We start from the raw sequence: 26237 nt of genomic DNA, 5'->3' as shown, positions 1-26237 counted from the left end.
CGACACCTTCGAATACCGGCCGTATGCTGCGCGCTGCTCGCCTGTGTTCCCACGCACATCCACTAGCTTGGGTGTCCTGAGAAACAATACGAGGTCTTCTGCTGTATATTATTCACAATGTTCCGCCTCACTGGATGCGGTCCGGCCAACCCTCCCATTGCTCTGATGCCTCAGGCAGGTGAAGACTACACGACAGGTTCAAACGCTCAGTCGGGCGCAGAACTCTTTGAAATCAAGCACTCGTTGTCATTGGTTGAGGAGTACTACGAGAAAAGCTTCAGCCGCAGCCTCAGATGGATCCAGGTTCGATCTTGGGCTTGCTGGGCTCTGCGGGTGCCATTACCGCCTGCATAGTGGGCACCCTCAAAGACCTCGCTGACCTGAGAGCTAAATTCGCCGTGAGCATGCTCTGTTGCGACGGTGCCAAGCAACATAACTAACGGGCGCAGGTCGCCGACACAAACATAAAACTGCTTAAGTCCGAACTCACGGCCATCAAAAGCGCCTTGGACCGTATACATGACTGGGCAAAGTACAACCTGGAAGAAGACCAGACCCAAGCGCCCAAGCTGGGTGAGGGTCTCGGGGCCATACTTGAGGGATGTAGGGTTGCAATGGAGGTTTTGGCTGAAGATGTGGCCGACCTCCTCCACTCGAACACACTCGAACAGGGCCAGGTGGGTACCACCCATGCAGGAGAAGTACGTCTCTGACTGCGCCATATCTCGGTAGTCGCACTTACGTCTTGGGTTTCGAGATAAAACGAGACTTGTCTGGCATGAAAGCGCTCTCAAAGATCACCAGGAGAGACTCAGTCGACAGACTGGGGCGCTGCATCTGCTCCTTACTGCTATACAGTGGTATGTCGCCGTCTTTAATGTGCTCCCCTCAGTATCGCTAATGGCTTGGGCTTTAAGCACCAACATCTCCGAGCAGACTAGGCTTCTTCGAACGCCAGAAAATCAGCAGAAAATCCAGGATGTCGTCGACGATACTTCAACTATCCGTGCGGCACGGAGTCAGCGTGCTTCGATCATCTCGCCTTCGATCAAAAGCGGTCCTTCGACTATACCGAGCAGAGCTTTTCCATTCGATGAGGAGCTCTTGAGGACAGATGCCTACCTAAATGCTACTCACCACCAAAGATCCAAATCCGACTCTCGTCGTGATACTGTCCTTCGCCGACCTGAGTTGAACATACAGATTCAGGACCATCTCCTGGTTGATGAAGGTTACGATACTATGAGCAGGACGACGTCGGACTCGGCGCCATCGGCCAGTCACTGTACGTATCAGCTTGCTAGGCCCGTTGTCTGAGTTCAGGTGCTACAGTCTAAGTATCTTGAGTTAACTTTGCCAAGTGTCCCCTACATGGTCTCGCGGGTCCACCTCGAGGCCCCTCAGACCCTACGAAACGAACCCCGTGCGAGCATCAGATTCCGGCAATGTCTATAAGATCCAGACTGCCAACCTCACTGGACGTTTCGATTCGAGTTCGCGGTTGCCATACTCACCTCTGCAGTCACCCACTGTGAAGACGCTCGACAGGAAGAAGTCCTTTTGGCACAGTTTGCGCCGGAAGAGCGATTCAGCAATTGAGGAGCACAACCGGCAACAAGAGACCAAGAGTCCCATTCCCGGCTCCCAGCGCGGCAAGAAGGGTTTTGAGAACAAATTTCACACCAGCGTCGACTTGTCGACCTCTGCCGCGAGGAAATGCCCGCCCATTGTGCGTGCAGCACAAACGGGCTCAATCGACGAGATTGAATCTTTGCTGGAGGCACACGCGGACATAGAAGAATCCTACAGGCCGATTGGGCGGAATGCAATGGCGGTGGCAGCACACTGTGGCAATGCAGAGGTTGTGGAGCTCCTCCTTCGCTATGGTGCCAGGATCTCTCAGCAGGACAACCTGCATTATACGCCACTGCATCTAGCCGCCAGCAGAGGTCATGTAGGTGTGCTACAGCTCCTCGTTTCTGAGGATGTGCCGCTCGAGGAAAAGGGCCCGCACGATAAGAGTGCCCTACGTCTCAGCTGCGACGGCGGACACCTCGAGGCCGCAGAACTCCTACTTGTTCACGGCGCCAAAGTGAATGCGCGGGATAAAAGCAACCTGACATCGCTGCACGCCGCAGCCCAGCGCGGAGACTTCCACACGGTTGCCCTTCTGATCAATTACGGCGCACACGTCTCAGCAAAAGATGCCAAATTCATGGACGCCTTGCATTACGCCTGCGATGGAGGCTTCGATAATGTTGTTGAGCTTCTCCTAAGCAAGAAGGTAGATATCGAAACACCAGGCAACGAGGGCAAGACTCCACTCATGACTGCGGCTTCGGCAGGTCACGCACACACAGTGGACTTTCTTCTGAAACGGAAAGCCTCGTTGAAAAGCAAGGGCTCGGGGGATATGACCGCTCTACACTGGGCAGCCTTTAATGGTCACGTCGAGGTCGTCGACCTTCTTGCGCAAAAGAAGGCGCAGATCAACGCGGTTAATGTTGACGGCAGAACTCCACTTCACCTTGCGGTCATGGCAGAGCATTTCGCCGTTGTCGAGTTGTTGTTGCGCAAGAATGCTGCTCTCGAGGCTCGATGCAAGGATTCATTCAGGCCACTGCACTACGCCTGCGGTTTTGACAATACCGACATTGTTCTTCTTCTCCTTCGCTCCGGAGCCGATGTGGAAGCGACTGCAAGTGCCCAGAACCGGCCTCTGCACCTTGCAATAACTAAAGGGAACATTTCCAACGTTACAATGCTTCTTGAGCATGGCGCAATGATCGATGCACGCAATGCAGACGGCGATCGTGCTCTGCTCCTTGCAAGCAGCCATGGCCATACAGAGATAGTCAAGGTTTTGCTGGATCGGGGCGCTTCTCTCCGTTCCAAGTTCGCTGCCGGCCCTTCTCACGAGGACTCTCCTCTTTGCATTGCGGCCAAGAATGGGCATTCTGACGTGGTCGACCTGCTTATTGGTTATGGCGCCTCCGTGAGAGAAAAGGATGAACATGCCTGGCAACCGTTGCGCTATGGTGCATACTATGGTCACCCAGAGGTGGTGGAGAGGCTCCTTGCTGCTGGTGCCTCAATCCCAGGCATCCAGACATGGGGCTTCAATCTTACCGCAGACAGGATTGGCTTCGCACAGAACGTCACCATCCCCGAGGATCGAAAGGAGCATGTGATGGCTCTACTCCGAAACGCGGAGGAAACGGAGCGTCTGGTACAGGAGAGCGAGGTTGCGCGGCCTCCCCGAGGTCATATGGATAACGGTGGCGTCACTGAACTCGAGCAAGCTACACAACCCAGACACGTCGAGTTGAGGTCGTCCACCACTCGAGCTGGACCAGCCAAATTATCTCGGCGGTTCTCCTACGAGGAACCATCGCAACCACAATCGGAATCGCAATACTCGTCTGGAGACCCGCCGCAACCGCCGTCGAATAGTGTGTCTCCAATGCCACTGGGGGAACCTGGGCTCGCTAGTCGTCGGAATAGATCAGAAGCAGATGCAGGTCCCCCGATGCCTCATTACATGAGAGCCCGTTCAGCAGTACAACCACCCGCTTCTGCATCCTCGGCAAACATGGACACCACTCCCGCCAGAACAAAGTCCGAACACATGTCGTCCCGGTACAGGGACGTCACAAGACGATGGCAAGAAGCCGTGACCGACAGGCCCAACCGCTCTGCGACGGTAGCCAGTAACGTCTACAACCTCAGGAAATCCGGCGTATCTCAACCCAGCGTATTCTCGCCGGGCCCTTCCGCCATGTCATACCAGACCGTGTCTGCCATGGACGGTCCTGGTCCTGCGTACCGGAGCTCTGACAGTTCGTATACTTCCTCCATGCCATGGAGTGCCGATTCGATCACGCAGCCCCGCGCGGAAAATGTAGCCAGTCCGCCGCCGCCGACAAGACCCCCGCCCCCACCACCAGCAGGGACTGACAATATCGTGCATCCATGGCAGGTAACGCCGGCGGGGCGGGTCGAGATGGGATAGGCAATACGGACCGAAACTATTCAGGTCAGCCAATCTGAGCGGGGGGGCGGATGGAATGCCGCATGTTCGCTGCCTAACTCTCAAGGCCTCCGGTGTAGTGCCTAAGGTCTGCGTAGATGCCACGGTAACGTACTTATGCTATATCGTATATATGCCATGTGCGCTATGCGAGAAGCGACTTAGCCGGTCCCGTGAGTAGAGACGAATCTTTGAATCTCATATATAGAATACTATATCAGTGAATGCATAGATACGTTCAATATATACTCCGCATGGAGAGAACCGTAGCGCCAGACAAGAGACAAGAGACAAGAGATCTAGCTTTCATTTAATTCGCGCTTACTACGATGGATAAGGGTGAAGGCAATATACTATATGGAGTATGTATTGTGGTAAGTAAGTAAGTCAGTACCCAGGTAAGCATTTTTACAGGCATCCGGTCCAAGAAAAGGTGAAGATAAGGTGAGAGGAAGGTCAAGTTGAAGTCTGAAACAGCTACAGCTCTTCAGTTACTCGCTCTGTAGGCGGCGTCCCCTAGGTACGTAGTCTGTATATGCGTATGACATGGAGAGGCATCATGATGTCCTTGTTCTTTTTATGCTTCTCATTCCTCAATCTGGTTCCGACTCGCGTCTCGTTTGTTCCATCTTCAACAGCACTCCCAAGCTACTGTAGAAGAGATCGTTGTGCGGGCTCACCTCTACCTGCAACTATACCATAGATATCTTGCATGGTCCATCGAGCGGTCCTCATATCGACTGCGAGGATCGGAACGTCTCCATATACTGGCTCGCGACGACGGGATTCCAGCTCTGCCCCTGACCCTGACCCACCATGGATGAGGCGATAGACGGCGGCCGCTGCTGCTGCCCCACTGCATGTGCTTGTGTTTGTGAAGGATATGAAGCCAACATGCCCTCGCTATGGCCAGGAGCACCTCCACCTCCAGTATTCGTACTAGTGTGGTCGTTGTTGGGCGACGGCTCAAAATTGAAGACAAACGTGCTGTCCTCGAAGTACGCGAGCACGTCGGCGTCCGGCATGGCGAGATCCATGTTCAGGGCGTGCGCCTCGATCATGGGGCCGTAGTCGCCTCCCTCGAAGTCGAAATCCTCCCCGGTCCAGGTATACGGGATGGCAAACCCTTCTGTGGCTAATGCCGCTGCTGCTGATGGTGTTGGTGCTGTCGTTCCGGGCACTGTTCCTGGATCCCCTGATGGCTGGAAGGAAGATGTGAATGCGACCGCCGTGGGACCAGGACCTTCTAAGTCCGCGTATGGTAGCACGGCAGTATGGGTTGTGTTCGAGCGCGTGGTCTCGCCGGGATTTCGCCACACGTTTGTCGGCGCGTCGCTTGCATCCATGGGCATCGGCTGGATTCCTGGGGTCGAGATCTTGCCTACTTGGTGTTTGGTGATCATTTGGCCGATGAGGAAGCAGGCCGCGTCCGCGATGGGCCAGATCTCGCGGAGCCGCAACAGGGCTCGCACGCACACGTGGAATTGTTGGCCCGGTAGAGCTCCCACGGTCTGTCCCTTTGCTTTGATATCCACTAGGAATGATGCAAGCGCGAGGAGCATGAAACTCACGGAGAGGGGTGGGAGGAATCGGATGAGATCCTTCTCCTGCATCGACTCTACCATCTCGGCGATTTTCTCCGCGGCTTCCTTGACCTTTGAGGTCGGACTGTTGCCTGAAGAGCCGCCGGAAGGTTTCGATAGGGACTGCGGACGGTTGAGGGCTTCGGTCGCCATCAGGTAGAGCATCCTTAATACTGATCTGTGTACCAAGAGTGCGTCTGCAGTGGACGTGTCGGGGTCGACGTTGGTGTTGCCTGTAACCAACCAGCAACTGGGCGGAAGGTCGCGGTACCATTGGTCCAGCGCGTGTTGCAGGTCGAGATATTGCTTCGAGTTGACTTCGGACCGTCTCGGAGTGTAGAGCATGGTCGATTCCGCGGTTGAGCCGCCAAAGCCACGCAAGTGGTAGAAGTCTCGCAGGATTTGCCCGACAAAGACCAGCAGCTTGATCTTCGCGACGCACATCTCGGCCAACATGGTCCTAGTATACGCGTTGGTGAGGAAGTCGCAGTCTCTCAAGCACGGAATGGCCGACGTGACCGATTTAGTTTCGAAATCGCTCAGACCGAGCAGCGGGAGCCGTATGGCTTCATTCCCGATCCGCATGGGTCGCCGCATACTGATGGCGATGACCCGGTCGCGATATAGACAACACCACCATACGCGCCGCCAGAGGGCGGCCGTCTTGGGGTCTTTTTGAGTGTAGGTAAAGGGCTGATTCAAGCCGATGCTTGTGGCAAGCGAGACGCATATCCCTAGCCAATGCCAGGGATCTTTCTGGTCGTTCTCCGAAACATACCAGTAATTCATCATCAGCAGTGATTGGATCAGAGCGATGCGGTCCACGTCCCAGTCGAAGTCGTACAGGAGCTACGGGTGTCAATTTGATGCGTCCATAGAGTTGCACTCCGGAAAGACTCACCTTGACCTTCTGATAATAGTCGGCTCTCGCGGCTCTACGGTTTTCGTAGCCTGCTTCCTGGAGAAGCGGCAGATCCACGTAGGCGGTCGCAGAAAACAAAACCGCGTGGAACACAATCAAGCTAATCTTTGGTGAGGCGTCGTTGCCGTCCAGGGCGCCCATGAAATCCTCGAGGTCGACGATGGGCATGAAGGGATAAACGTAGAGCACAAAACAGTGGAGAAGTTGATCGCGGAGCTCGCCCACCGGTATGCTCAACGCGCCCCGGCGACACAGAAACTCCAAGTCATCCTGCCGGACGTCTGGTCGAGAGGGACGGATATACGCTGGAAGCTCGAACGCCGGCTGTTGTCGGATCGAGACGGGCGAAGTCGCGCCTACCTGGCTCTGTGCACCGACGGGAGTAACCGCGGGAGGACTCTGGAAGCTGTTGGGAATGAAAGAAGGAATGATCGGGGTGGTGTGGACTGAGCGGACGTCCGTCCTCCACCCTTCCGTGGCAGGAGCAGTCGTGCCGTCGATGGTGTGGACGTCGTTTGGTCCAGGGCACGAAAGTGTGGAGTCCGACGTGGATCTGGGTTGTGCCTGAGAGATTGTGGGCAGCGAGACCAGGCTGCTCAACTGGCGTTTCTGAAGACGGTACTTCCTGCTCCGCTTCGACTCGAGAATGACGCATTCGATGCCGTCGGAGGAGCAATTGTGGCACGGGATGCCGGATTTGACAAGGTCGCACTTGACCTTCCGCGTCCTGCAGTGGTGGCATGCCTGCGAAGCTCGCTTTTTGACGACGCGCTCCGTGGAATGCAGGCCGCTCAAGGTCGACGTGGCTGAGGTTTCCAGGCTGCTCATTGGTAATCTCTGTGCGGGCGACGAGAGCAATTCTCAAGCTACCATTGTATTAGATCATGCCGGCGAAGAGCTGAAGACAGTTTGCCTCGAGACTTTTCAGGCCGGCTTCGGGGAGTAAGCGGCGAGCAGAACACGAGGAATTCGTCTCAAAGCGGGAGGGGTCGCTTTGGTGCCGCGTCTATGAATGTGCTGTCCGCGGAGTGCAGGGAGGAAGCATGGCTTGTGGCTCTGGTAAGAAGTGATGTCTTGTTTCCTGATGAGCGAGGTCACTCTTCCCCACAGGTCCAGGCCCAGATGGGGATGACAGGGCGTCTTACTAATCGGACCAGAGATCGAGTCGCTCACTTAACACTGGACGGAGGACGTGGTGCGTCTGGCGGATTAGCTAGGCGTGGGAGATGTCCGGGGTCGGCGAGTAGTGAGGGCCTACCGGGGAACCAATAACGCAGTCGGTCAGTCTGCGAGGTACGGAGTATATATCTACCTAGGTATATATCTACAGTACTTGATCTCGAGTCCCGAGTATTCAGTCGCTGCACAATTCACCACAGCACGAGTACATAGCAGAGATGCAACACGATGCCATTCAGAATTAGCAGAAGTAGGCACACGACACCCTTCCACATAGTCATCATCAATCAATGGCACAGACTATGGCGCATGGCATCAGCACTTCTGTCGATAGGGTGGAGTTGTAGTCGTGGTCTGTGTTGTCGTGGACAGGGGCCGTCGCTCGGCTTGCGTCTGTGCCTGTGTCCGCGTCTGTGTCTGCTGGCAATTGTTCCATCTTCAGATTCAATCTATTTTCCGCCGATGCTGCCATGGATTCGGAGAGATTCCTCTCAAGATCCTGTATCGATTGGGTACAAGTTGTCACGACTTGGGTAGACGACTCAAAACTTAGAACACGACTCGTCGTCCCATGTCGAATGGATGCCGATGCCATGGCCAGCAGTGCGCATGGGGCGACTCATGTAGCTAGGAACAAACGGCCCAGAAGGACTCGCGTAGAGCATACAGAGTAGGGGGGATGAACAAGGTAGGCATATAAGTCATTGGGTTGTGAAAGCATGGTGTAGCATACCGTGTGTGGCGTCTGGGGGAACGGTGTGGAGGGGTTTCTATCCCAGATTGCAGCCTTCGGGAATATGCAAGCGCGATGACTTGGCGAGAGACGTCGAGGCTCCTCAGTCCGACAACCGATGCTTGAGTGTCAAGAATTGTCTTGCACGGGTTCACGTTCTCAGGGTCAATTGAAGCGAAGGCGTAGAAGTTGTTTAAGTCTGGCGAGAGGGAGGAGGGCGAACTTAACATATTCTCCTTCTGCCCTGGGGGCCACGTGTGGGCATGGGGGGTGTCTCTGCGGGCTGGATTGTCCTCAGTAGCGTGAGAAGTTAAGTGGCACAACTGATCCATACTACCGCAGATACATACCTGTACGTTCTGGTAGAGAGGTCGGGCATCAGTCTTGTGCTGGCCTATCTCGCTCAACGCGCTCGCCTCCTTCCGCTGCGCTACAACGCATATCTAAACTCGGGGTTTTGCTTGTCCGTCAGGTCCATAAACTCGGCGTCTGGGACGTGGACATATCCTTCGGCAGCTGCCACGCGGTCCCGACGCTTATTCTCCCAGAAATACCAGTACCTGAGCACCAACGCCGTCACGATGCCCAAGGACAAACAAGCCATGATGGCAACCTTGGCAGGGATATAGTCCGGAGCCGTGTACCCGGTGAAAGTCAGTGGTCCGATGATGTTGGACGCACCATACGCGAACAGGATGGTGGCATTGACACTGATTTTCTTGGTGTGGCCCGCATAGTTGGCCGCGGCCCAGGAGTACATCATCGACAGGTCTATCGACACGGTTAGAATGGGCATAAGGGGGAAAAACAGGAGCTTACTCACTGGGCCCAAACACTTGTGTGAGATAGATACCCGCCAGTTTGCCTGCCTTGTCGCTCTTGGGCAGGAATGCCATGAGACCGCCTCCAAGGACACCGGGCAGCAAGAGCGCCACGATCCCGTACCCACGGTTGTTGAACTTGCCGGCGTACCAGGACGCCGACAGCACCGCAATCATCGAGATGGCACCGCTCGGAATGTTCAGCAGGGCTGACTGCTTCGGCGTGTACCCGAATCCTTTGATCAGTGTCGATGAGTAAGTTCCGCAAGCCCCGGTTGGGACATTGCCGGCAATGACGATCACAACGATGAGCCATGTCCGGGGATCCAGCATGGTTTCCGAGAGTTGCTCTCTTTTGAAAGTCTTGTTCTCAATCCCGGTTCGGTTCTCGCGCAGTCTCTCGATGGCAAAGACTTTTTCGTTGTGATTGAAGCGCGATGCCATGGGAGAATCGGGCAGGATTAGAAAGACAACAATTCCCCAGGCGGCGGTAACGATACCGAACACCAGAAACATGATCTGTGATCATGTGTCAGTCGGCAAGAGCGACATGAACCCAAAGTGTCAGCCACTAACCTGCCACGACTTGAACGACTTATCCGTATAGTGCTGGAAGCCAAAGGACGCGAGGGCGCCGACGATCGTCCCTGCACCGACTCCAAGGTACCATATCGCCACTCTCAGAGGCTGTTCTTCACGCTGGAAGGAGTCAGCGGAGGAGCTTGGAGGCGTAACCGTCCGGTACGCACCTTGTACCACATCCCCGTAATCAGAATCAGACACGGAGCACTGGATGCCTCAAAGACGCCTAAAAGCAGACGCACGACAATGAGACCGCTGAAGTTATGACAGGAACTGTGGACTTCACGGCGAGTATCAGCAAGTGGCAGGGTTACCGGTCTGCCATATCAACCTACCAGCCAAGATGACACCCCATAGCACGACGTTCACTGCGAGATACTTTGCGGTTGGGAACTTCTGCATCAGATAGGCATGTACCGGCTGGAACACGGCAAAAGTGACGTAGAAGAAGGTCGCAAGGTAGGAAAAGTCTGCCGCGCTCATGTTCGTGTCCTTGCTCAAACCCATGACATTGGCATAATTGACTGTCGAACACATTAGCGGCCACCCTTAGACAAGAACCTCGTGAGACATACTCAAGCTCTTGTCAATGTACTGCAGGACGTACACCTGTGGATCTGCGTCAGCAGCTGCGAGCCTGCCCAGTGCTTTCACAGGGCTGGACAACTCACTCCAAACAAGAGGGGCATGATGCGAAAGTCGATCCTGCGGACCAGTTCCTTCTCGTCCAAGTCGGCAATCGATGCGTCGACCTCATTTCGAAGAAAGGCAAGAGCTCCGTCTACCTCGTGGATCGCGAGCTTCTCGTTGGTCTCTAAAATGGGCGGCTCAACGGGCCTTGTCGCGTGCGCGATGGTCTCGACGTCTTTCGACATGGCTGAGGACTCCCAAGAAGTCGACACCTTGGGAAGTAACCCTGATAGAGGTTGCGAATGTCAGTGGTTCCTGCCGTCGTCCCGCCCCATATATGAAGTGGTGCCCTATGCTGGCAAACACGGCCCCCCTGAACTCCAATAGTGGTATCGGACAGACTAGAGATATCGGCGTGCATGTCTCCACCTCGCATTGTACAAGATACAGTCCCGACGCTACTGACACGAAGATACAGTCCCAAAAGACACTTGGGCGAATGGTAAGGTCCGCCGATCGACTGTACCTTTGTCCCGCACCGGAATATGAGCGATGGAGATGGAAGTTATCTTCACCCGCCTCGTCTCCTTCCTGAAATGGATGCTTAATGCAGGTCGTTCGCATGTGCCACATGCATGCATCCCGTGTGGCGGACTTTCCCGACCATGTTGGAGTACATGTTTTTGGATCTTGTCGCGGATGTTGCGATAGACACGTTATGTAATCGCCGTCATCCTTCTACAGAGGGAATGGCACTATACCAGTGGCAGATATAGGAAGGAGCTAAGCACCCGCTGGGCGAAAGCGAAAAGGAAATGCCAGTGTGAGAAGATATCGCCTCTTGTTCTGTGACGGACAGAGTCCAGCAAGGATTCGACAAGTCCTGACCATCATAATGTCGCTTTGCAAACCGCGGATGCTTCGCACCCCATGCACGAAGACGAAATCGAGTGTCTCTTCATCTCCGAACAGGACATCTTCGCTCACGCTAGGATCTGTGCGTACGTTCGCCGCCGCGGCCAAGGGCGTTATTCCCCGGTTCAGAGTCAACGAGAAGCGCCTCTGGGATGCAATCCACCACACTGCACAATGGGGCGCCACGCCGGACGGGGGTATCCGGCGTCTCGCGCTGACAGATGTGGACAAAGCCGTGCGAGTGTGGCTCGTCTCGTCGGTCAAATCGCTGGGCTGCAGCGTGAAAGTGGATGAGATGGGCAACATCTTCGCCACGCGTCCGGGAACTTCCTTGTCGCTCCCTGCGATTGGAATTGGCAGTCATCTCGACACGCAGCCGGCGGGCGGGCGCTACGACGGCATCCTCGGTGTGCTCGCTGGCGTTGAGGTACTGCGTGTCCTCGAGGAAAACGGGCACAAGTCGAATGCGCCGATCGCAGTCATCGACTGGACAAATGAGGAAGGGGCGCGATTCAACACAGGTATGGTGTCCTCGGGCGTCTGGTCCGGTCGATACACGCTGGACTTTGCTCATGCACTCCCTGCCACGGAGGACAAGACCAAGGGAATGACCTTGAAGAGCGAGCTGAGGCGGATCGGGTTTCTGGGCACGTTACCGGCGTCGTACGAGGCCAACCCACTGAGTGCACATTTTGAGCTGCATATTGAGCAGGGTCCGGTCTTGGAAGACGAGGGGAAGCAAGTGGGGGTCGTAACCGGCGTGCAGAGTATGGGATGGCTCATCGTGACGGTCCACGGAGAGAATCAGCATTCAGGTACCTGCCCGATGGCTCGCCGAGCATGTGCTCTTACGTCTGCTGCTCGGATGATATCCCGCGTTGAGGAGATAGCCGTCGCGGCTGATGGTCTATCGACGGTGGGGGTCATCAACTCGTGGCCCCAGTCTCCAGCCACGGTACCTCATAAAGTTGTCTTCAGCGTCGACTTGAGCCACCATTCCACCGAAGTTCGAGAAGCCATGATAGCTGAGACCACTTCAGATTTCGCGCGAATCGCCCATGCCAACAAGTGTTCTGTCGAAATCCAAGACATCTGGAACAGCCCTGCTGTGCAATTCCACCCGGACTGCATCAGCTGTGTAAGGGAAGCAGCCATAACCGTAGCTGGCACGGACGGCGTCAAGGAAATGGTGGCTGGTGCCGGACATGACAGCGTCCACACAGGCGATAGAGTCCCGACGAGCATGATTTTCGTGCCATCCAAGGGCGGTATCTCGCATCACCCAGATGAATTCACGTCGTCAGAACAGTGGTAAGTTTCCATAGGGATTCCGACCCTGGTCTATCGTCCAACGAAGGCTGATATACTGGTCTGCTAGTGCTCGCGGTGCGCAAGTCTTGCTCGAAAGCGTACTGCGGTACGATGAGCACTTGCGGAGGGCCGCATCTTGACATGCGTAGAACGAGAAACTTGTGGGCTCGCGGTGACTTGACAGGGAATGGCCGCCAACGATGCATCTGTCGAGAAGCCCGCAAGGGGCCGTCACTCATCCCGATTGAGCGCGGTACGTGGTTGCCATGCTCCTGATCCGTAGGACACGGGTTCACGTAGGTGTATTGAGATACTCGAGCATGGCTGTGGAGGGGAAGTCACAGGCTCTCAGGCTTGTAGTGTTAGTAATCGTCGTCGCCAGAGTATAGCAAAACGCGGGAGGTGTCTCGCCTGGCTGGTTGTGGGAACCATCGAGGCCGTTCGAACGTTTGCCTGCGAATTTGGAGGAGCAATCAAATGGGGGTTACCAAAGGCGCCATGTGGGCAGTATCAAATCGCAAACAATGAGAAGGCCGCGGCTCAAAGTTTTGCAGACCTCTAGGAGCCTTCTGACTTCATATTTGAAGGCAACATCTTGTTGTAGATCCCAGTGATCAGCAATTCGAATGCAAAGGAATGAGTCCTATGTTTCTGCCACTGCACAACTCCTGAAGCATGGAGCAAGGCAGCAGTTGGACCGACAACGGCGCATAAGGCAGGCACGATGGACAGATATTTCGCTGCACTCCCACTGCCCAATGTGTTGGATACCCCAGGAGACACGATAATAGGAAGCTCGTAGGACGGCAAGAATCAGATATCTGACACTGTCTCCGGATAGTATGATCGGCGTATTTGTGGGACTGTTAGGCCGCCGTCTCTGCGTTAGGCGGCGTCAAGCCGAGCTTTGCTGGCACCTGATAACCCGTGCGTTGCGTTGAATTGCATGAGAGCTCCAACGGCGAAGTGCACTTACATTAGAGTCTGAGACTGTCCCCTCCACAGACGCCCGCATGACAGTCGGTTCGAGTAGAGGGAAGGAGGGATGCACCCAACCAGGACTTCTCAATGGCGGATGCCTGAAGGCGGTGGTACGAGATGAGCTGGAGCACCGTCACTGCAGGCGGACCTCCCCCATTCCCGCGAATCTTGGTGTCGCCGAGGCAATTACACAATACGAGTACCTGACTCGACACATAGTGATCCTCTTGGCACCTAGACGTTAGGGAGAATGGCATAATTAGAGAAGCGAATAACCAGTCCAAGCAGGCGAAGTACTCTGTATGCATTCCTAATAATGGCTGCTCCTTGACATCGATTACATTTACCGAACCCCCCAATCTGTATCAGACCTGGACTCCTCATCCAAGGGCAATGATGGTTTGTCGCCTCACTCCAATCGCATTTCGTGATATGTACCGAATTCACAGATAGATGGAGAATAGTTAGTATGGCCCATCGGCTAGAAGGCGTACTCAGTATGCACGGGTTTAGCATCAACCAGTAAGTCTTGTGACAGCCGCTCTGACCGCATTAGTTTCTGTTTCAGTATCGGTGCTTTGAGTTTTGGGAGAGGCCGAGACTTGGACATGAATTGCTATGCCGATCAACGACCCAAGTCACCACTAGTTCGCGATTGACCGCTTGCGTTGAAGCACACTTGCGAATGACTTGGATATACTCCGTAGGGATTAGCCAGGTCAGCCAGGTGAAGCAGGTTGCTGAGCTTCAGCTTTAGCGGCTTCACTACCTAAACAAGCAAGAACTGAATATGTCTGGCAACGACAGCCGTGGACTAGAGGCTCACCGCCGGCGCACTGGATGTATGAGGGTGCCAGTAATTCATCAGTGGTAATACTGGTGATTCAACGCTCTGGCCCATCTCGAGCGACGTAGCTTGAACCATACAACTTCGATTCGGACTCAATTCGTATGCATCCCCCCGCCAGGACCACGTTTTGGGGTCGCCGACTCCAGATGAAAGTGCCATCAATAGTGGTTGAAGGTCCGAATCCCAAACCTGGAATACTCGTCGGCTCGGCAGAGCAGTGGTCGTTAGTGAGGCTGCTGCCAATAATTTAGTCCTTCCTGACAAATTGATCGAACAGATCGCTCATTGGCCCGGCAGCGACAGTGATGACGCCGTGGCCGGGTATCTTGATGCTTGCGAGATGCACGGCTCTGAAATCGGACATGTCTGAGGACACCAATGTAGTGGAGTCTCTGGACTGATTGGCCGTCTTGGTGTGGTGTTATTGTGTTTCCGGTATAGGGTTGGGATCATTCGATTAGGAGACTACGCTTAACGGAGTCGACTTTTTGACAATTGTGGAAGGTTGCCATACCCCGTCGAGTAGTAACTGGCATGGCCCGGAAGAGATCCCGACACCAGACGCAAGCGACGCTACAGAGACAGGACCGTCGCCAAAGCAGAGTACACAGTACACGGTAGGCATGCGGCTTTGTGGGTGGCGTATCCCGCGCGTCGCTGAAGGCGACGTGGGGACATATCTATTCTTGGGGGCACATCAACGGCTTCGTTTTTGAAGGCACCGGACGACTTTATGTCCTCTTCGAGATGTTCACATCTCGCTTCGCAAGAACCTCATCTCGGGTAAAACGCCACAGAGCGCAGACAACAAGTCGAACCGAAGAACCCAACTTGGTGAGGGCGATCCTCGATCACGCTTAGCCAAACATGAGCATTCGCGACAAGCATTTGTGGGTGCAGTTGAGAGCATAAAAGGCGGGTATTTTGGCGGGACTGAAGTTCTCCGACTACCGTATACGGTGTAGTAGTAGAGACGCTTGCTCTGAAGCACGCACCTGGAAACTATGCGTTTGATATTGCAGGATCCGTGATCCAAGCTGCTGACGGCCACCGTTGTGCCGTACTGTATGAGCCATGTGCACATACGAGTATTCCGTAGTCCCTTGTGAGAATAATGCAAGAAGATAAACCGAGTTGACAGTAAGTCGTACAAGGCGAAGCGCCACGCTAGTCGTCTGGGCAAAAAAAGGCCATGTCCGGGATGTTGTGCCGTTGGAGGTCTTGTCAATCTTGTTTGCGCAGCCCAGGTACTAGCGTGGTGGAGGGGCAGTTTACGATTAGGCGCTTGTTCGCTTGAGAAGGATGCACATACTCCGTACTGAGTAGTGGTAGAGTTCCAAGGAAAGGGGGGGAACCCTTCAGATTCGAGGCTCGTACCCGGGGAAGAGGAAACTCGGATTGCAGAGGCGTCCACGGCATGCCTGAGAACAACAACCTTGGATGTCGCGGCTCCGATATGGTGTGGTGAGTTGGAACCAACAGCCATCGTTGCAACAGGCTAAGCTGCGGAATCGTAAACTCAAAGAGCCAGCAGCAGATGTGACAGGGGCCGCTTAAGATCGAGATCAACCGTTGCGACTTGACCCCTTGAGCCTGATTGTGGTTGGCGGAGGACGGCGGTGAAGGGGCAGGAGTGGGGAGAGGAGACACCAGAGATGGGGGCTGGTAAGAGTGGTTTGGGTCGCGTCTGGAAGGATCCATCGATCGGTCCAGGCCACGCCACAAACCGCTTCTGGTGCCTCCTGAAGCTCGATGACGACGGTGTGCAGTCCGCTACGCTGCGGCAAGGACGGGAACAGGGCGTCCAACGCCTAACGGCGTTACAGCTTGCTCGCCACCAATTGGCTGCCAGACTGTGCTGTACCAAAGGTGGATGCAAGTCTGATGGGTCCGGCAATCTCGCAGTGCGTACTCCGTACGGAGTATCAGATCTCAGATTGAGCCTTGATTTTTGTCACAACCAGAGTCAGAGAGGTGGATGTAAAGTAGCGACCATACGCGGTGGACGAGCAAGAGTGCGTGAGAGAGAGAGACTGAGAAGAGGTGGGATGGATGGTCCCGAACAAACCGCCGCTCCCTGCACGCGATGGAGAAGCTTGCACTTGCCCGGGCGGCCGGGCTGCTTTTCCACAGCCCCTGCAACCGTGCGGACGCCTTTCCAACCACTCTGACGTAATATCCTGGTGGGGCGGTTGAGGCACTTGTGAGGAGAAAGTGAATACTCCGTGATGCTGTGCAAAGCTCGTGCGCTTCAATGGCTTGTATTTCAGTCCCGACATTCCCTTTGATAGGGAAGTCATCACTGCGAGCACTCCGTACGAGTAGTCCATTAGTCGATCATGAGATGGGTGCGTGTCGGGACAAGGACACAGTACACGAGACTCGACGAGTCGTCCGGAGTACGTACTCAGTCCACAGCCACTTCAGCCTGAGTTCTATCGGCGTGGGGTGAGTTCTGCCTGGGGTGACACTCATCGCGCGGGTTTGTTCTGCCCCATCTCGGCATCTTGCATCTCGCCGGGGCACATGCAGATGGCGGACTACTCCGGGGAGATCGTAAAACCGTCCTCCGTACTCCCTACTCCGTACCTACCACTGAGATGGTCAGCGTCTACTCCGTACCGTGCATAGACTCACGGACATCGCAGGAAACTACTCTAGGCCGGCGTCTAGATGGAGCTCAGCTCACGCAGAACCCTCCGTACAGGAAATACCTTCGGTGATATCACGAGACTGAAGAGTATAATGGAGACTGTCTCGGGTTTTGTGCTTCGTCCTGCCGTGTTCTGAAACAAACCTCTGTGTCTTTCAGAGCCCGACCGACTCAGTATTCTGCACGCCGGAAATTCCGTGCGGCCAATTGACAGCGTATATCTGTTTGAGTTCCCGAGCTTGCCCATCGTCCAGCTATCTCTGTTGCCGTCCATGTGGTTCTCGGAGTGTCAGTGAGTTCTGGCCTCCAGCCACGGATGATAGCGTTGCAGATCAGCGGTTGGCTCTTGTTACCCCTGCCTCCAACAAGCGCAGATCCTGCGTTGATGGTGCACACCGTACTCCGTATGAGGTACATATTTACGGTGTTGGATTGCTCCACCATGGATATCCCGTCGCGGCTTAGTAGGGATTTCCAGGTTGACTGTTGCATGAGGCCTGTTCAACGGTTATTACGAGTTTAGACCTTTGGAAAAAGTAACTCGTTCTCAACCCTGAAGTGACTGTTCCATGTATGCACAGGAACGTACTCGTACCTCCGGACATGATCTGGTGCCTACCTACACAGTACTCGTAGATTGCGAGGCCCTTGGTGAACCTTGTGGCGCTAGGAATCGTCGGCTGATTCACGAGATCGATACGGACACGACAGAGTATGTAGGTGGTGTGACTCTGCTGCACGGTGCTGGCTCGACGAGGTACTCCGTCCGTACCAGAACTATCACTAGTGACAATGCGAAACTGCGTCTATTGGACACCTTCAGAGTTTGAATTCGGGTTGGACTACGAGGTCCTCAGAGCTCTGAGTTAGCATTCCGAATTTGATCTAGTGATCTGCAATCATCTTACGCCGCTGGCACGGATCCATCTGTCTGCACACAGTGCTCGGCACGTGAACGGTTGAGTGCAGAATGGTGCCCGAACTGCCTGGATGGCTCGTTATACTGTTGCTTGAGGGCGAGAAGAGAAACTTCACCACAACGACCAGATATGTAGCGGCTCAATTTCTCTGGAACTAAACGCCGTCGACTTTTCCCGTAAACACCTCGTCGAAGAATCACCAAGCAGCTACCTCCTCTCGCCAACATTCTCAGTCACTCCCCAGCCTCCTGCCACCCACCCCCAACTATCCCTAAGTAATGACAAATATCATAAGAGACATATTTCCAAGGAGCCAAAATGCTCCGCATGCCTATAATTAAGGCATCGGTCGGGGTATCAGAAACAAACCCATGTTGTCCAGCGACATACGCGCTTATGCTTCCAAAAATGCCTCTAATAAGGCATCAGACTGTGCAGTGACGCCATCTTTACCCCAAGCTTTTGGTCGTTTCCAATGATCGAGGCCTCATCCGTACATTCATATGAGCACACGCGTGTTTCCGAAGACGCTCCCGTATTGCGAAAACAAAATACAAGCAAATAGACAATGCCACCCCGTGAACTCCGGCAGGTTTCGTCGTTGAGTATTCTTCCAACATTTCACTCGCGTGGTGGTCGTAACATCATCTCCTAAAAGAGATTGCATATGTACCGGCAAGTAAATTCGTTGCTTTCATTGCGGCACTGGTGCCCAAGCTCTTTATGGCCTCGTTGCGTCCAGATGCTTGGGCCGAAGGTTCGATCCGGTCAGGGCTGCTGCCTTGTTGACGCCCATTTTCCGAGTCAATTTCGCGTAGTGCAGGCCGCACGCATTGCAAAGCGTGCGCGCTCCGTCGGGGCCTCTGCGCCATTCCGGCGTCTCGGCGCGGTTACAACTGTGACATCGGCCAGGCGGTGCGGCCTTCTGTGAGGTGTGTTAGTTATTGTGTTCCCGAAGGCTGACGAAGGACTAACCCCGCGACGTTTCTTCGCATCACCGCCCACGTAACCCCCGCCCTTATATTCATCAGCGTACTCCTCCTCCACCTGATTACTTCGAGCAAGTCGAGCACGCTGTTCGGACAAGGCGTTTTGCTGGGCAATCACAACTTCTCGCATGTAGCTCAGGTTCTCCCAAATGCGATGAGACTGACGGAGAATGTCGTCGACCTCATGCAGCCCAGGAAGAGATTCGTGGAAATGGCCGGAGCGGGTTCCCTGGAGATATCGTTGGGTCCAAATTCCGGAAAAGTCCAGGATACGAGCAGAAGCCTCGTTGATCTAAGGAAAAGTCAGATATAAAGCTCCTTCATGTGAGTAGATCAACGCACTTCATTAAGTCCCATCTCGGCATCGAATACCTCCAGATGTCTCTTGACTGTGTCACTATACAGGGTTTCATTCACTGGTTTAGGAAAAGCTCGCTGTTCTTCGGGTTTTGGGCCTGCAGAAAACTGGTAAGGCTCACTGGTGGCCGGGTAAGTTGTCGGAGCCGCATTGTTAAACGCTGAGTAGGGCATCTGTTGTCTGGGAGGCTCATGGGTCCGAGGAGACTTGGCTTGGGAGACCTCATTGTGGGTTGTGAATGAAGTATTGCTCAACGATGACGAACGAAAGGCTGACGATGGCTGAGTGCGTGGGGAGCCAGGGTAGCCGAAGTGCTGCGATACTGGTTGCCGAGGGTCAAGTGCAGACACGGGAGGAAATGCTGGCTTCGAGGTCTGCGTCTCGGTCGGGGTTGGCACAGGCTTTGGTTGTCCAGAGAATACGTCACGCAACACAGGTGCAACTGCTGATTGCGAGAACGGGTTTACTGGACCCTTAGGCCCTTCCGAAAATGATGGTGCCATGGCTGTCGAAGGCGTGGGCAAAGACTGATGCTGAGAAGAGCCCGGCAAAGTCGTAGGAAAAGCCATCGGCTTGTCTGCTAGTGCTTCCTGGATAGAGGGTAGTGATTTGCGGAAGTCAGGGGACTCCTTCTCATCGCGCGTCGAGCGTCTAGTAGTAGACTCAGGCGGAGAGATATAACCCGTTAAGCCCGAGGCCGATCCCCCAGTAGAAGGCGCGCATGAGTAGGGCGGCGGGGGTCCCGAGTACATCGACGCTGTCGGGCTAGCTAGGGAGCCTGTAGATATGCTCAACCCATTCCCGATTGAAAATCTGGAGAGGTCGTTCTTCTCAGATCTGATATTCTCCAGGTCAAGGTGACTTATGGAGGGCAAGGTGTCCCTATGAAGCATGTCAGCAGCGCCATGGTAGGGCATCCTCGGGATTGAAATATACCTAGGTCTGGAGCTTGGATCTATTGTCGCCATTATCGTGATAATTGAGGACCCGGTCACTCCTCAACAGGTATTATGTGTATGATGTCAGAAGACCGTGATCAATCATGAGGCCGAAGCAAGGGTAAGGGTGAAGTTGTCGGCCAAAGTACGTCGCTGCAGGGTCGCAAGACCGTCCGTCTCAGTGCGACGCAAAGCCTTGAGTACCCGTTGCCGTTGCACCCAGTAATTCGATATGGTAAAGACACGTCACAGCTCTTGTTAAATCCTCCGTACCTTCGCCCTTTGAGCACCTCGAACAGACCCAAGAATGATTTGTGAAGAAGCCCGTTGCCTAGGTCTTCTGCGTGTGATCTCCAACTGCGCAAACCCAATCCCAGCGCACGCTGTCTAGTTGCACTGGCCCCAGGCAGCTGGTGGTTCGATTGGCCGAACTCGAAAGTGACAGCGAACTTGGATATGTGTGCTTGAGAATGTGCGATGACCTGAGCTGAGGGAGTGAATAGGTGAAGTGGGCGAAGCGCGAGAAAAATCGATGTCTAGACAACGCAAATGCGGGATCTTGCGGCCTCGGGTCGAGAAGATAGTTAGATAGTGAAAGTCTGGAAGATGAGCAAGTCTTAGAGAGCGAGATGGGCGGAGAAAGATCGAGAGATCGCGCTAAGCATGGGCCCGAGGACAGGTGGAAACCTTGAATTCGGGTGCCCAGCGCCAGACTGTGCGAGCCAAAGTGGGCTTCGGGTGGGCTTGAACCTGGCGAGTCAGAGTTCGAGCTGGGGAGAGGTTTCTGGATCTCTCAAGCCCACTGTCACGCTCAAAGTCTGACCCGGCCAAAAAAGGTCAGTCAGTGGCACTCGCGATACTGGAGATCTCACGCACCACAACAATCCAAGTCCTGTGTAGGAGGTAGACTCTGGTGGTTGTGGGCGGTCGTTGGGCTGGCGCACCTGAGGGGGTCGATGTTGATCGGGAAAGAAGCCTTGACCTGTCTGACTTCAGTCTCGACACACGACAGGGAAGAATCCGTACGTCTCTGATTGACTGGTAGAGCGCGGACAGGGGGGGCTTGCTAGGTGATGATGATCACAGAACGACGTACTGCACGATGGACTCGGCCGATGATGTTGGTGACCAGGGTGCTGGATCAGATATGCCGGAGATGGCATGCTGATGGAGCTGTTGGACAGTGGAACAAGAGCCGGGGCAAGGGGGTACGTGAGGAGCTGGTAAGGATGTGGTGAAGGCTAATCTGCTCACCCGAAGGGGCGAAGAGCATGGACCCGGGAACGTGATTGACACTCCTTTGGGGCACCGGGCCAACGCCTAGAACAAGTGTGGTACCGGGTAATGACGGTACGTCGATCCAGCCCCAAGCTTAAGCCATTTGGGCGCCAGCTGTTGCCTCCAGTACACAAACAGCACTGGGTGCTTCGCTGCTCGCATGTCGGATCTGAAGCGCTACACAGTACTCCGTACCTGCACGTGAAGAAAAGTCTCTGCGCCGTATCCAGTATATGCTATTAAGCAACTTCCCATACGACTATGAGACTGCCGGAGTCCTGCTGCTGTTTCTCCAACAGGTTGCCCGCCTTGTTTGAGATTCGCGAGCAGCACCGAAACTCGGCCGTGCATCCTGCGGCGCCTGCGGTGGGAAATCTCCATCGCATCACCACTGTCCACCGTGCCCCGAACGGGCTCACATACCCGCCTGTTCCCATGACCGTGACGGCAAAATGTTGTGGTCATGCCAGTGTCAAGCCTTCGACATTTCCTCCACACCATTCAGGTTATCCAGTCACGGACCTGAGTCTTTGCGTGGATTCATTCCATGATCCCACCAAGTCGGCTCGCCTATAGCTCGCCGGACATTGATGCGGTCGCTTCACTTTCGATCTAAATGTTATGTTATCTGACTCACCCCAAGCAACTGGGAAAATAAACTCCACCATTGTTGCTCGCAAAGTAAGCGAGGCGCCTCACCCGCGGAGGCCAAACCCTTTATTCTGGACAGCCTCCCTTGGACACTGGAGCTTTGGCTTTGATCCAGCAGTGCGTGAACGCGAAGTTCAGTAATGATGCAAACCTAAACGTACACCAAACTCGAGTAACAGGGCCACTACTGCATCCGTCACTCGTTGCTCCTGGAGTAGCGCTGTCAAACACTGATCCTACAGTTGGAGGCCACTGTTTGAGCCTCCCGTACTGTGTATGCCGTGGGCGCAAAGGACTGTTTCGGAGCCCGGTGCGTGAGTCTCGTGTGTCGGCTGTTTTACATACTCTGCTACCTCGTGGCGAGTCTCTGAAGTCTAGACTTTGATATGATGCGGATTGTCGATGAGCCTTTTCAACCTTGAAGTTACCCACTCGTATTTCTTACCTCAATGCGAAAGGCAAGTTCAGCACCGGTTTTCTAGCAGCGTAATCCATTGTGCTCAAGAGTTCTTCCAAGGATAATGGGCCTTATGGACGCCGACGACGCCAACTCGGCCCTTCTTGCCATATCATGCAAAGTTCATCAGCACCGACTGCCACACGTGGTGCCAAAGCTTAGCGTTCAGGTTTGAAAACTGGTATCCTATTGAAACTTCAGCCATCGTCCCGATATCCCGCCTGACGTATCGACACGTCCGATCGACAGCCCCAGGCGCCCTTGGAGCATGCCGTCGCTACATCGACTGGCCAGCAGGCTTCAGTTAAGATGCTACCCGTCCGCCGTCATGGAACCATCCCGTCTGAAGCTTTGAGCATCGTCAATTGAGGGACCCTCAGATCCGCTATCGACCTCGGCTATCTTCATTTCAAACGCACGATGTCGATTTGCAGCGGCTCTTGTTTCTCCTGGCTAATCATTGCCGACTTGGTCGCGACTCGACGTTGGAGCTGATCGTCCTGCTTCCCACGGTACAAATTATGGATATTTTCTCTATTGCATGTTGCGGTATGTCCGCGTAGGGAACATGGTCGTGCCTCGAATATGCGAGCACCTGTTTCCTGGGCACGGATGTACAATCAGTGCTGAGACCTCGACACGAGCGTTGTTATAGCGATAATTACTCGCACCTTCGGTGCTATGGTGTGTGGGTGCCACTTGGTTCGCATACCGGTAGGTCGTCTCCCCGGTTCGCGAAGAATAAAGAGATGCTGTTTGACAACCCACCTGTCATGAATTTCGTTTGCCTAGACTATGCAACTGATGCTGCCTGTCGCACTTTGTAATTGCTGCGAATATGCACTCTCGCTCCAGTCAACAATGCGGGAGCCGGTGCTGAAGCATGATTTAGGCATCATGGATCACGGGGATTCTCTACAGAAGGATGAAGTTGGCTGTCTTATGAGACGAGTGTGACCTCCAGTGACCACTTCTTCATGATGATGCTGGCTCTCTGCTGGCAAACCAGCGTATCTAGGCATGTTGTCAACATAGATCGCATACCTGCGTCAAGTCAGTACAGTCTCCTTAGTCCTATTATGATCAGCAAGCACCGAACTTCTCACATTCACATGGAAAGCACCCGGAATTGCTGAAGGTTATTACTGGGTGGGACTGCTCGTTTACCAAAGGCACTGGATTGGGTAACCGCCCTCCGATCTATCCGTCGCATAACCCATCGCCTGCATCGCGAAAAATGCTCTGGAGCTTGCAAGAGTGGCTTCGGGCTCCACCCCGTATGGTAGGGGCCATCAGCACTCTCCCTCGGTGAAATTAATGCAGCAAGAGGTGGGTGTGAAAGCCATTCAGTGAACAGTATTGCACTCGTTAGGGCGCCCGCTCCAACGGGAAAGCGCCCCTAACACGTGGCAAACGATCCAAACCGTCCATACCGCGATGCGGTCGGGTTGCTCGAGGTAGATCCCCACCAATCACTAGTTTCTTCTGTCTTCGCTTTTTCAGTTGCTCCTTCGGCTATGAGAAAAGGTACGTAACTATGTAGTGTTGGCTTTTCTTGTCAACGTAATCTGAGCGCCGCCACAAGATGTACCGGTGGAGAAGTTTCACTGTAACTTCAGCTTGGGCTGACCTGTCCAGCCTGTCAAAGAGTGTCAAGACGGATAGGCCGCTGTGGCGTGAGTGGATGTCAAGTTGCTGGATCTAGATGATACTGCTTCCCCGGTCAGCGATCAGAGATCAACGATCATGATCTGGTGCATGTCTTAGCGCTCAGCCACATTCTTAGTCTCCCCTGAAGGCCGCAAGGTCCTCGTCCTCGGCCTCAACGCTTCGGTGGTTCTGACATGCAAGCGATGTCACACAAACTCGTTCATTGCTGAAGCTCTCTACACATATGGAAAAGCCAGCAGACTTGAGTTACGAACCCTGCGAACCTCAGCCGGCCAATGGTTCCGCACAGTCGACTTGCAGTTTCCTAGCAGATCCTTTACTTTCAGCTCTCCACCCCTCGCCGTCACTATTGGGTCGCTGACACCCTGGCGGTGCTTGTCACAGACAGGCCACCGCAATGCTTTTACACTCGCGTCACCAGGAGCTTTGGATTACGAGGTACAATCACGACATACTTGGATGGTCTGGACCTCGTCCCGGCACCGGTCGGGCACCAGCTGCGCTTGTACTCGCATTCGCCTCACAGATGGATAACCCGGAAAATGCCGTTGTCTGGTTCCCGACTTTTCTGGATGGCAAATTTCTTGATCCCCCGTCCAGGTTAGTCGGCAAAGTACGGAGTACTCCGTACGACAGATCGTAATACCCAACACCCTATCGGGCATGTCACTTTCTGTACCACGGGGCAGGTAGCAAGCAAAGAGATCTGGACTGGCTTGCTCAACAACAAGATTGCATTCGTCCATCAATCGCGGGAGCCTTACCGTGTAGCTCCTACACAGTGTGTGACCTCGAGTATCCTGACCCCGTTGCCTTTTTAGGATGGAGAAATCGAATTGGTCTGATTTGACGCGAGGGTATCTGATCTCGCCCCCACGTAAGACGACTAACTAACCCAAGAGATCCTTTGCAGCCGGACCCGATTTCCTCGACTTCGACTTCGACTTCGCACACATGTTACCATTATTGTTGCCGACCTATCATTCAATATTGGATTGGGCCTCCAGCCCTTTCGGCAGGTCGAAATCGCCTCTCCATCTCCACTACTGTGTTCACGGACATAGGAGGACATGTCATTGTCAATTGATGTTTTCATCATGCGTGAAATACGCCGGGACTTGATGTACCGTCGTGATGAACAAGTAACCCAGGATAACATGCTACAGTAGTATGTAAAGGTAGGGATGACTACTAACTCAATGGGGCCGGTTTCCGACACAAGGATCTTGGGGGTTGGCTCTAACTTTAACATGTCCGTGTCCCAGGCACTCAGTGGTTTCGAATGTTACACAGTAAGGTATGGGTTACCTTCAGCCCAACCGCACATTGACAAACAAACCGATTTCTGTACCTTTTGGGAACCCCGAGTTTGCTGACGGACAAACAATAGCACAAGCAATGCTTGCAGGTGGCAGAGTCCACAATCTATCTCCCGTGTGAGGGTAACCACCCATGTTCTGTGATGGCGTGCCTCCTTCGCACGCTCTCACACAGAGGCGCATTTGAAAATAGCTGAGATGCACAGCATGCCGGGCTCCCGCTCGATCATGGTAGAGGTCAGTCTTCTTCGGGAGAGACCCTCTGTCTCTCGATCCCCTTTCTCATTTCCACTGCATCACAATTGCACAGAACAATGGACGTTTGTGATTCCCCACGGGTTTCAAATAGGTCGTTAGCCTTATGCTGCTCAGACGGGCATCTGCATCTCCTCTAGTGCCGTCCCCGGGATTCTTCGACGTGCATATGACAGCGGGAACATACACGATTCGGTCAAACACCTTGGAG

The 26237-nt window shown here is 54.2% G+C and overlaps 5 protein-coding genes across 5 annotated transcripts; 2 read left to right on the top strand and 3 right to left on the bottom strand.

Moving 5' to 3' along the window:
• Window positions 1-293: 293 nt before the first annotated feature.
• Window positions 294-4012, top strand: A1O7_01324 (uncharacterized protein; the record flags this gene model as incomplete). The annotated part of the gene is made up of 5 exons (XM_007755362.1): window positions 294-398; window positions 450-677; window positions 733-860; window positions 918-1285; window positions 1362-4012. The coding sequence occupies 5 exons, from the start codon at window positions 294-296 to the stop codon at window positions 4010-4012; spliced, it is 3480 nt and encodes a 1159-aa protein (XP_007753552.1).
• Window positions 4013-4761: 749 nt separating this feature from the next.
• Window positions 4762-7363, bottom strand: A1O7_01323 (uncharacterized protein; the record flags this gene model as incomplete). Its single annotated transcript, XM_007755361.1, has 2 exons — window positions 4762-6462; window positions 6515-7363. The coding sequence occupies 2 exons, from the start codon at window positions 7361-7363 to the stop codon at window positions 4762-4764; spliced, it is 2550 nt and encodes an 849-aa protein (XP_007753551.1).
• A 1514-nt stretch (window positions 7364-8877) lies between these two features.
• On the bottom strand, window positions 8878-10725 carry A1O7_01322 (uncharacterized protein; the record flags this gene model as incomplete). The annotated part of the gene is made up of 7 exons (XM_007755360.1): window positions 8878-9218; window positions 9271-9787; window positions 9845-9967; window positions 10018-10130; window positions 10186-10374; window positions 10426-10459; window positions 10522-10725. 7 exons carry the CDS (start codon window positions 10723-10725, stop codon window positions 8878-8880), a joined length of 1521 nt encoding a protein of 506 aa, XP_007753550.1.
• A 650-nt stretch (window positions 10726-11375) lies between these two features.
• Window positions 11376-12710, top strand: A1O7_01321 (uncharacterized protein; the record flags this gene model as incomplete). The annotated part of the gene is made up of 1 exon (XM_007755359.1): window positions 11376-12710. One exon carries the CDS (start codon window positions 11376-11378, stop codon window positions 12708-12710), a length of 1335 nt encoding a protein of 444 aa, XP_007753549.1.
• Window positions 12711-18831: 6121 nt separating this feature from the next.
• A1O7_01320 (uncharacterized protein) lies at window positions 18832-20374 on the bottom strand (the record flags this gene model as incomplete). Its single annotated transcript, XM_007755358.1, has 3 exons — window positions 18832-19035; window positions 19086-19391; window positions 19442-20374. 3 exons carry the CDS (start codon window positions 20372-20374, stop codon window positions 18832-18834), a joined length of 1443 nt encoding a protein of 480 aa, XP_007753548.1.
• Between the last annotated feature and the right edge of the window lie 5863 nt (window positions 20375-26237).

Source organism: Cladophialophora yegresii (genome assembly GCF_000585515.1).
Source record: "Cladophialophora yegresii CBS 114405 chromosome Unknown aczIN-supercont1.1, whole genome shotgun sequence".
NCBI classification, from domain to species: Eukaryota; Fungi; Ascomycota; class Eurotiomycetes; order Chaetothyriales; family Herpotrichiellaceae; genus Cladophialophora; species Cladophialophora yegresii.
The sequence above is the reverse complement of the archived record's forward strand: the minus strand, read 5'-3'. Positions and strand labels throughout refer to the sequence as shown.